The sequence below is a fragment of the Tursiops truncatus genome, chromosome 6 (genome assembly GCF_011762595.2).
Source record: "Tursiops truncatus isolate mTurTru1 chromosome 6, mTurTru1.mat.Y, whole genome shotgun sequence".
Classification (NCBI taxonomy): Eukaryota; Metazoa; Chordata; class Mammalia; order Artiodactyla; family Delphinidae; genus Tursiops; species Tursiops truncatus.
Genome location: NC_047039.1, coordinates 25,891,079 through 25,902,646, shown reverse-complemented (window position 1 = coordinate 25,902,646; position 11,568 = coordinate 25,891,079). Strand labels below are relative to the sequence as shown.

Sequence of the window (11,568 nt, the reverse complement as noted above, 5' to 3'; positions counted from 1 at the left end):
CTTTCCATATACGTTTAAATTGAAAGACTTTAGACTCTACCTTGAAACGTTTAAATGTGCGCTTACGATATTCACACCATTCCACAAAGAAGTGTAGGCTTCGGAAAAACATAAACAGATCTCTTCTTTCTTCTGCTCTGTAAAAATAAAAGGCTCTATGATTAATAAATATCGTTTATTATCGTTCATTTAAGTGCTCCATCTGGCTTTATATTATTATTGCTTTTTATAGATCTGAAACTAAAGCTAAAAAAGTACTTAATATATTTCTATACACTGAACTCTGCCCTTTGGAGTATGTGCCCCTGTGTGATTTCTCAGGCTTGAATTCCGTTTTCTCCATCTTCAAATGTTTAAATCCTACCCAGCTTTCAAGATATCACACAAATGCCACTTTCTCCTTGATATCTCATTTGATGACCTGTGGTATAATAAAGAATATATCTGGTCTTTGTCACTAGTTCCTAACAGAGCTTCAAACACTCTTGGAATTCCTGAGTGACAAGAGTGCCTTTTTTATGCTAATGAGGTGAATCAAGGTGGTCCCTAGGTAGCCTTAGGATGGGAACTGTTCACCAGAAAGACCAACCACATGATTAAAAAGTTGGAACTGTGGGCTCACCAGTTCTCCAGGGAAGAGAGGAGAGCTGGAGGAGTTTAATCACATGGCCAATCATGATGCCTATGTAAGGTAACCCAAATAAAACGTCTGGACAGCAAAACTCAGTGGCACTTTCAGGTTGGTGAACATGTGGATGTGCTAGGAGGCTGATGTGCCCAGGTTCCATGAAGAGAGGGCACAGAAGCTCTATGTCTATCCTCCTCCCCCAGCCCCCACGGCACCCCACCCCACCCCTAGACTTTGGTCTATGAATTGTTTCCATTTGGCTGTTTCTGGGTTGTAACTTTTACTGAAGTCTAGCAGTCTTATGGAGGACTCTGCCCTTAACCTGTGGGTCTCTGCTAAATCTGGGTAGTGTCAGAATTGAACTGAATTACAGGACACCCAGTTGGTGTCACAGAATTATTGTGTCTCACCACCACACCATATGTCCTATTCCAAAATAGCTAGAAATAATTTCATTCCTATGCCTATGAGCTCCCATAGGAATTTAGCTCAATTCTCTTAATACTATACCTATTGTTATATTGACACCTACAAACACTTCTGAGCAACTTACAGGCAAGATGCATGTGCTCATTTAATCATTCATTCAATAAATGATTGTGGGAGTAGAGTTCCCATTCTAGTCACAGTAGAGTAAGCACATTGAACCTGAATGTTCCCATTAATTACAATTTAGAAACATGGAAATAACACGTAAAGCAAATATTGGAAGATTCTGATATGTGGACAGAAGAAGCAAAACAGGTACAGACTTCAGGAATTAAGGGAGGACCAGATAATGAGTTCCTTGGGGTTCATTTTTACCTCTTGTACATCCCAATCTGGATGCTAGAGCAGACTGAAATTAAAAAAACAAACAAAGGGCTTCCCTGGTGGCGCAGTGGTTGAGCGTCCGCCTGCCGATGCAGGGGACGCGGGTTCATGCCCCGGTCTGGGAGGGTCCCGCGTGCCGCGGAGCGGCTGGGCCCATGAGCCGTGGCCACTGGGCCTGTGCGTCCGGAGCCTGTGCTCCGCAACGGGAGAGGCCGCGACGGTGAGAGGCCTGTGTACCGCAAAAAAAAAAAGAAAAAAAAAAAAAAAAAAAACAAACAAAAGGGCCCAGGGAAAGACTGCTCCTTCTGGCCAGCAGAAGTCATACAAGATGTGGAGTGAAGACACTGGTTTTAGTGATGATTATTTGGACTTGACACCAAAAGCTAAGGCAACAAAGCAAAAATAAACACGGGACTACATCAAACTAAAAAGTCTCTGCACAGTAAAGGAAACCATCAACAAAATGAAAAGGCAACTTGGCGAATGGGACAAAGTACTTGCAAACCAAATATCTGATGGGGTTAATATGCAAAATATATAAAGAACTCACATAACCCAATAGCAAAAAATCCAAACAAGCAGATAAAACAGGCAGAGGATGTGAATATAAGCATACCTCAGAGATATTGCAGATTCAGTTCCAGGCCACCACAAAAAAGCAAACATCGCAATAAAGTGAATCGTACAGATTTTTTTAGTTTCCCGCATATTAAAGTTATGTTACACTATAGCTTCATGTCTAAAAAAAAAAAAAATCAAGGTACAGGTCTTCCCCGGTGGCGCAGTGGTTAAGAATCCACCTGCCAATGCAGGGGACCCGGGTTCGAGCCCTGGTCTGGGAAGATCCCACATGCCATGGAGCAAATAAGCCCGTACGCCGCAACTACTGAGCCTGTGCTCTAAAGCCCACGAGCCACAACTATGGAGCCCACGTGCCACATCTAGAGAAGCCGTGCACTCTACAGCCCATGCTCTGCAACAAGAGAAGCCACCGCAATGAGAAGCCCACACACCACAACGAAGAGTATCCCCCACTCGCCGCAACTAGAGAAAGCCCGTGTGCCACAATGAAGGCCCAACACAACTAAAAATAATAAATAAAAATAAATTAATTAATTTAAAAAAACAAGGTACATATCTTAATTAAAAAATACTTTAGGAGTGGGGGAGAAATAGGTGCAGGGTACAAACATCCAGTTATAAAATAAATAAGCCACAGAGATGTAATATACAGCATAAGGAATATGGTCAACAAAATTGTAACAACTTTGTGTGGGAATGGATGGTTACTAGACTTACCATGGTAAACATTTCATAATGTATGAAAATGTCAAAACACTATGTAGTACACCTGAAACTAACATAATATTGTATGTCTACTGTATTTCAGCTTAAAACTAAGTTTCTATAAGATATAAATACACTTGTTATATATCTGGACCCAATCAGTCCATATCTGATTGAGGACTCCTGAATATTAAACTGATCTAATGTTCACAATAAAGAGGAAAAAGTTCACAAGAAAAAAAATCACTTTACTGCTAAAAACTGCTATCCATCATCTGAGCATTCAGCAAATCTTTTTGCTGGTGGAGGGTCTCTCCTCGGCATTGATGGATGCTGACTGATGAGGGATGTTTACTAAAAGTTGGCATGGCTGTGGCAACCACCACGCTTATTCTTCAAATAAGACGACAATGAAGCTTGATGCATCAAGTGACTCTCCCTTTCATGAACGATTTCTCTGTAACATGCAATGCTGTTTGATAGCATTTCACCCACAGAACTTCTTTCAAAACTGGTGTCAATACTCTCAAACCCTGCCACTGCTTTCTCAACTAGGTTTATGTCACAGTCTAAATCCTTTTTTGTCATTTCAACAATCTTCACAGCATCTTCACTAGGAGTAGATTCCATCTCAAGAAACCACTTTCTTTTTCTTCATCCATAAGAAGCAACTCCTCATCCATTAAAAGTTTTGTCATGAGACTGTAGCAATTCAGTCACATCTTCAGGCTCCACTCCTAATTCTAGGTCTCTTGCTATTTCCACCACACTTGCAGTTACTTCCTCCACTGAAGTCTTGAACCCCTCAAAATCATCCACGAAGGTTGGAATCAACTAGTTCCAAACTCCTGTTAATGTTGATCTTTTCACCTCTTCCAATGAATCATGAATGTTCTTTCTTTTTTGTTTGTTTTTTCTTTTGGCTACGTCGGGTCTTAATTGCGGCATGTGGGATCTTTGTTGAGGCATGCGGGATCTTTCGTTGCAGCACACAGGATTCCCTCTAGCTGTTGCGTGGGGGTTTTCTCTTCTCTAGTTGTGGTGTGCAAGCTCCAGGGCACATAGGCTCTGTAGTTTGCAGCACGCGGGCTCTCTAGTTGAGGAGCGCACAAGCTCAGTAGTTGTGGCACGTGGGCTTAGCTGCCCCATGGCATGTGGGAACCTAGTTCCCCAACCAGGGGTCAAACCCACGTCCTCTGCATTGGAAGGTGGATTCTTTACCACTTGACCACCAGGAAAGTCCCATGAATGTTCTTAATGGCATCCAGAATGGTGAATCCTTTCCAGGTTTTCAACTGACTTTGCCTAGATCCATCAGAAGAATTCACTATCTATGGCAGCTACAGCCTCACAAAATATATTTCTTTTTTTTTTTTTTTTTTGCGGTACATGGGCCTCTCACTCTTGTGGCCTCTCCCGGTGCAGAGCACAGGCTCCGGACGTGCAGGCTCAGTGGCCATGGCTCACGGGCCTAGCCAGTCTGCGGCATGTGGGATCTTCCCAGACCGGGGCACGAACCCGTGTCCCCTGCATCGGCAGGCGGATTCTCAACCACTGCGCCACCAGGGAAGCCCAAAATATATTTCTTAAATAATAAGACTTGAAAGTTGAAATGACGCCTTGATCCATGGGCTGCAGAATGGATGTTGTGTTAGCAGGCATGCAAACAACATTAATAACATTGTCCATCTCCATCAGAGCTCTTGGGTGGCCAAGTGCATTGTCAATGAGAAATAATATTTTGAAAGGAATCTTTTTTCTAAGCAGTAGTCCTCAACAATGGGCTTAAAATATTTAGTAAACCATGTTGTAAACAGACATGCTGTCATCCAGGCTTTCCATTTATAAAGCACAGGCAGAAGAGATTTAGTATAATTCTTAAGGGCCCTAGGAATTTTGGAATGGTAAATGAACACTGGCTTCAACTTAAGGTTACCAGTGGCATTAGCCCCTAACAAGAGAGTCAGCCTGTCCTTTGAAGCTTTGAAGCCACCGATATGAGGCTGTTTTGTCTACATTGAAAATCTGTTGTTTAGTGTAGCCACCTTCATGGATTATCTTAGCTATATCTTCTGGATAACTTGCTGCAGTGTCTACATCAGCCCTTGTTGCTTCACCTTGTACTTTTATATTATGGAGATGGCTTCTTTCCTTAAACCTCATGAACCAAACTCTGCTAGCTTCAAACTTTTCTTCTGTAGCTTCCTCACCTCTCTCATCCTTCATAGAATTGAAGAGAGTTAAGGCCCTGATGTGGATTACACTTTGGCTTTAAGGAAATGTTGTGGCTGGTTCGATCTTCTATCCAGACCACTAAAACTTTCCCCATAGGTGCAATAAAGCTGTTTCACTTTCTTATTTGTGTGTTCACTAGAATATTACTCTTGATTTCCTCCAAGATAGACAGATAGATATACACACACAGGGAGATACATATCCCTATCTATCTATCTATCTATCTATCTAATGGAATATTATTCATCCATAAAAAGAAGGAAATCCTGATATTTGTAACAACATGGCTAGACCTCGAGGACATTATGCTAAGTAAAATAAGTCAGAGACAGAAAGATAAATACTGTATGATCTCACTAGTATGTGGAATCTAAAAAACAAACAAACAAAAAACAAACTCGGTTGCAGAGAACACATTGGTGGTTGCCAGAGGCAGGGGGTTATGAGGTCGGCAAAATGGGTGAGGGTGGTCTAAAGGTACAAACTCCTAGTTATAAAATAAGTAAGTCATGGGGATGTAATATACACCATGGTGACTGTAGTTAATAATACTGTATTGTATATTTGAAAGTTGCTAGAAGAGAAAATGTTAAAAGTTCTCATCAGAAAAAAAAGTAACTATGTGGTTATACATGTTAACTAGAGTAATTGTAATGATCATTTCACAATTTATACATATATCTAGTCATTACATTGTACACCTGAAACTAATATAATGTTATATATCAACTATATCTCAATAGAAAAAAACCAGTGTTCAAAATCATGCAATTTAATCTACTGGACATAATATTAATACAGTTTCTTTTGTGGTTTATTACTTAATAGCAAAAGTTTTCAAAAATTAGGCAATAAAATTTTTGATGCAGTTAAAAAAAAGAAAAAAAAAAGATGAGAAAAGGGAAACCATGCAGTACAGAACCCTAATGCCAAAGAGGAGCCGTGTCCCTAATCCTCCCAATTAGGCAACTAGTACTGCTGGTAATAAGCAAAAGCATAAGCACATGGATAAAGGGAAGAGAATTGAGAGTCCAGAAATAAAATCATAGATCTACGGTCAACTGATTTTCAACAAGAGTGCCAAAACCATTCAGTGGGGGTAAGAATAGTCTCTTCAAAAACTGGTACTGGGACAACCAGATATCCAAATACTAAAGAATGATGTGGCACCCTTACTTTGCACCATATGCTCTAAACTCTAAATGGATCAACGACCTAAATATAAAAGCTAAAACTATAAATTCTCAGAAGAAAACACAGAGGCAAATATCGACCTTAGATTTGGCTGTGGTTTCTCAAATGACAATAAAATCATGAACATAAAAATAAAATATAGATAATGTAGACATCATAAAAAGATCTCACATGCTGCGGAGCAGCTAAGCCCGTGCGCCACAGCTACTGAGCCTGCGCTCTAGAGCCCGCGAGCCACAACTAATGAGCCCACGTGCCACAACTACTGAAGCCTGCGCACCTAGAGCCTGTGCTCTGCAACAAGAGAAGCCACCTCAATGAGAAGCCCGTGCGCTGCAACAAAGTGTAGCCCCCCTCACCGCAACTACAGAAAGTCCACGTGCAGCAACGAAGACCCAATGCAGCCAAAAAAAAAAAAACAAAAAAACACCTCATCAGAAGTGTTCCATAGCAGAATAGAGATGGCAGGTGAAAGAAACTTAAAGATAGACCAATAGAAATTATTCATACCAACAGAGAGAAAAAAGATTGGGGGAAAAAAGGTAAGAGATTCTCAGAGAGCTGTGAAATAATAACAAAAGGTTTAACCTTCATGTCATCAGCCTCAGAAGGAGAGGGGAAAGGGCCTGGGACTGAAAAAATATTTGAAGAAAAAAGGACTGAGTACTTCCTAAATTTGACTAAAAAAATATACCTACAGATTCCCAAAGATGTCTAAGCCCAGAGAAATGATGATCACATTTCTAAAAATGAAAGACAAAGAAAGTCCTTGAAAGCAGGCACAGAGAAATGAGGCATTACAAATAAGGGAACAATGGTTTGAATAACTGTCTATTTCTCATCAAAAACCATGGAGGCCAGAAGCAAGTGGCACAACATTTTTTAAGTGTTGAAAGAACAGAACTGTCAAACTAGAATTCTATATCCAGAAAGAAGCTTCCTCAGGAATGAGAGTAAAGACATTCTCACATGAAGAAAATTAAGAAAATTTGCTGCCAGAGCCATCATTCACTCAGTTTCCTTTAACTCCTTGAGCATATTTAAAACAGTTTCTTTGTCTAATAAATCCAAAGTCTGGGCTTCCTCAGGGACAGTTTCTATTGATTGATTACTTTTTTCCCTGTGCATGGACCTTACTTTCTTACTTTGTTTCTCGTTCTGCCTGTTTTGTAATTTTTGTTGAAAACTGAACATTTTAAACACTATAGTGTGGCAATTCCAGGAATCAGATTCCCCCTCTCCCCAGGGTTTGCTGTTGTGCTTTTTGTTCCTTTTGTTGGTTTAGTGACTTTTCTGAACCAATCTGTAGAGTCTACTTTTTGTTGTGCGTGACTACGTAAGTCTCTGCTCAATTAGCTAATATTGGACAGAGATTTACTTAAACACCTTGAATCCATGTCTCCAAGTCTTTGCCAAGGGACTTTCTGTTGGGCATAGCTTCAATACTCAGCAAGGCAAAGCTTCCCTGGTGGCGCAATGGTTGGGAGTCCGCCTGCCAATGCAGGGGACGCGGGTTCGTGCCCCGGTCCGGGAGGATTCCACATGCCGCAGAGCGGCTGGGTCCGTGAGCCATGGCCACTGAGCCTGTGTGTCCGGAGCCCGTGCTCCGCAATGGGAGAGGCCAGAACAGTGAGAGGCCCACGTACCGCAAACAAAACAAAACAAAACTCAGCAAGGCAAATGACAATACTACCTTAGCTTTCACTTCCTGCTTTTGCACAGCCTCACGGTCAGCCAGTAGTGAGAACTTAGGCCATCTCAGGTCTTCCCTGAGCATGCACACAACCCAGCCTTCTAGATTCCCAGGGATAGGTCAGAGATTTTTGAAGTCCCTAGCCGTTGCATTCTACAGCTTTTCCTTTTAAGCTTTTTCATTAACCTATTAATTGCCCCAGCTGTTATCCACCGCCTCAGGCACCCATGAAGTTTAAAAATTGCCTCCAGGGCGATTTTTAATTAAAAATTGCCTCCAGGGCAACCCTGGCAGTCCAGTGGTTAGGACTCAGTGCTTTCACTGCTGGGGCCCAGGTTTGATCCCTGGTCAGGGAACTAAGATCCCACAAGCTTCATAGCATGGACCAAAAAAAAAAAAGCCTCCAAATATCTTCAACAAATTCTCCCAGAGAAAAACCTTTCACACTAGATTAGTTCTGAGTCAGGTCAAATAAATACAGCCTTCAAAGTGAGATCTTCCAGGGAATAAAGAAACAGGTCAAACAATGACAATTTACTGGGAATGTGGCTTTGAAGGAGTTTGAACCTATTCTGCTCCCTCTGGTGGCTGCCAGCCTTGCTGGTTATCACCAGGATTACAGGCTTTTTGTTGTCAAGGCTAACACAGAGCTAGTAAAGGAGAGATAGGTATAGGGCATTTAAAAAACACAAAGCTCACTCTTGTTATCAAGATTCTGCCATTTTTCCTGAATAAATGCTCCCTGGATTGCTACAACCCTTTGGTTCATTTCTAGAATTCCAAAAAATTTGATTCTGACAGTTTTGGCCAGTTTTTTTGTTGCTTTTACAGAGGAGAGAATCTTCAAAGGTACTTACTCTGCTAGTTTCACTGACATCTATGCCTTGAATTTTAAAAGAACTCAGCCAGGGCTCTGTATTAATCATGTCTTTTATTTTCTGTATTCTGATGCTTTGACATCTGGGGCCTTGCTGACCCTGAAGAAACTGTGCCTCCCAAGGTTAGCCCATTCCTAGAGATAGTAAACAACTTGCTCCTGAATGCTTTTCTAACGTGATACAACCAGTCCAGAACCCATATCTCAACCACCTCCTTTATATTTGCTATTCCCGTATCCACTTGCTCAGGGCTAGGTACCAGAGGTATCTAGTGACAGCCCCTATGACCCACAGCCTCCTGAAATTATTCAAACTAGCCAACCTAAGCCTGCTCACACTGACTCACATTTCCCTTACCTCAGAAACCACAGTAAAGGCTCTTGACCAGTTTCCCATTCTCCCTCTGTCTCCTGACCTACTCTAGTGCTTCTCCCTGTGGCCCCCAGTGGCATGATGTACCCCTCCCTCTTAGGAACCAACTAAGTAACAAACTACCTTTTCAATGGTAATCGTCTTCCTGATCTGTTGGCCTTACCATACTCAAATAATTTTTTTAAAAACCTATTAAAATAGGTTCCCTTGCACTTATTACTAACTTTTAAACATTAGCCATGTAGTATATATGAGCATAGATGTTTATTTCACATGTAAGCTGTTGGTTCCTGTAGATAGCAAAAAGACTACGCCAGAACACATACACAGTAGTGGTGAGGTTTATTCTCTCCATACTTGGTCACTCAGCCAAATGGTCCTGTAACCATGAGTTAATAAACTCATTGGAACTGCTTCTCAGAGGGACCTCACCAAACTAGTCTTCGTGGAAGCTATAGTGATATTTCTATGAAGGTGACTAATTTGGTGCAGCTCTTCACTGAGTAAATGGCCCTCTGAAGCTAATCTTGGTGAACTTATCAGGACTTGGGATAGTAAGTAACTTGTGGAAGTCAGTAAGGGGATTAATTGAATTGTGATTCTTGGAAAATGACCTAAATTGCCTCAGACATACAAAAAACGAGCATGTCTGCATAATAATCATTCAGCTTACCTGTACAATGACTAATCTGAGGAGTAGTTTTGTCCTAAATCCCTTCCAGTTATAGCTTTTTATGCTTTTCTGTGCTTTTTTTTCTTCAAAAATAACAACAAAAATAGTGAAGAAAGCATCTGGCATATAGAATTCATTCTCAAAGAATCCTTGTAACTCGATCAGTTGAGTATATTGTAAATAGTGGTGGGCATGTATTCTTACTGAAGGAGTTTAGGAATCTATGCCACAAGTAATATCACACAATAGGGAATCTGTAAGATGAAGTAATTCCATGTAGAGTGGGTGGCCCAGAGAAACAGTGCTTTGTAGATCCAGTTTTGCTGAGAAGCATTCCCCAAATATTGGCAATCACTCCATGTTGTAAAGGGGAGACCTAGCTCATGGATATTCTTCTAATAGCTCTATTATTCCAATTCCAATAAGTTCCATTATTTCTCAGAAATATTTTTATTCTTTGATTTGTTATTCTTCATATAAACTTTTGGAATGGGGCAGAAGCTTGCAAATACTTTTATCCAGTTTCTTCATTTTGCAGATAGAGCTCCACAGAGTTTAAATATCTTTCCTAATTCAGTGGTTAGTCATTAGTTTAAAGGAAAAAACCCAACGAAATGTGTTATATGAAGGTACACTGTCCTTGTTATCACATATTTGTGATTTACACTAAGGATAAGACATGCATACTAAGTGATTATAATACAAGGAAAAATAGGATTCATTTTTAGAGAGTACCTAGAGTTGGTAACCAGCTGGGTACAATTAGGCAAGTTTAGCTCCCTGACTTACTCATAGTCACCCTCTCACTGAGGCCTTCTCTGACCATACTATTTAAAAATGGATACCTCTCCCTCATCCTGTACATTCTCTATTTCCCATCCCACTTTATTTTCTCCCATACCATTTATCTCTACCTAATATATTATTCATTTTATATATCAGTTTATTTATTGCCTTTTCCTCTTCCTAGAAGATAAGTTTATGAGGGCAGAGATGTTTTGTTTTGTTCACTGCTACATACTAAGCACATACAATGTTTGCCATGTAATAGGTATGCACTTACATTCCCATAGCATTTATCCCATCATCATTTACCACACGTTATTGGTTTTGCTCATTTACTAGTTTGTCAGCTTCATGAAGTCAGAAACTATGTATCTTTTGTTCAATTTTACTCTTAGAAACTAATACAGTACAAAGTACATAATATGCTTTCAACACGCATGTATTTATTTATTTTTAAATTTTCATCCTGGGGCAGGAGAGGTATATTTTAAGCCTGGAAAGTCTTTTTATCCCTGAATATAAGGAAGTGCTCAAAAATATGAAAAGAAGAGTAAAGAATTATAAACCTTTAAAAAAAAGAATGAATGATACCATATCTATAGTAAATATATATGTACACATATACACATATATTGATACACAGGGGTGAAGGGAGATATATTTCTCAAGCACAAGGACTAATGCTTATTGAGAAATGTAAAGGGAAGTGCTGGAGTTGAAAAATCATCATTTTGCAACCACCACAGTAAAAAGTAGATCAGATATGAATCACCAGGGGTGCTAAATATAGGCAGAAATTTTAATGAAGAGTAGTATCTGCATGACCATAAAGTATCCCCCCATAGACTGTCTACTAGTTGTAAGGGAGGAAAAAAAGCAGTGATGATACAGTGGAGAATCACGCAGCAGTTTGACTGATGATCAAAATTAACATCACCCGTAAGGGACAGTTATCTGAGAAGGACAAAACATCACCTATACAGTATTTTGCCTGAGAATACATAACAGT

At 40.2% G+C, this 11,568-nt stretch overlaps 1 protein-coding gene across 4 annotated transcripts in view; it reads right to left on the bottom strand.

Annotated features, from left to right (window-relative positions):
• CENPP (centromere protein P) overlaps nt 1–11,568 on the bottom strand; it is a 234,678-nt gene that overhangs the window by 174,726 nt on the left and 48,384 nt on the right. For all 4 annotated transcript variants that reach the window (XM_033857781.2, XM_019940471.3, XM_033857783.2 and 1 more), the window contains exon 5: nt 41–137. In XM_033857781.2, the coding sequence (XP_033713672.1) occupies nt 41–137 (97 nt within the window). The remainder of the gene's footprint in view (nt 1–40; nt 138–11,568) is intronic.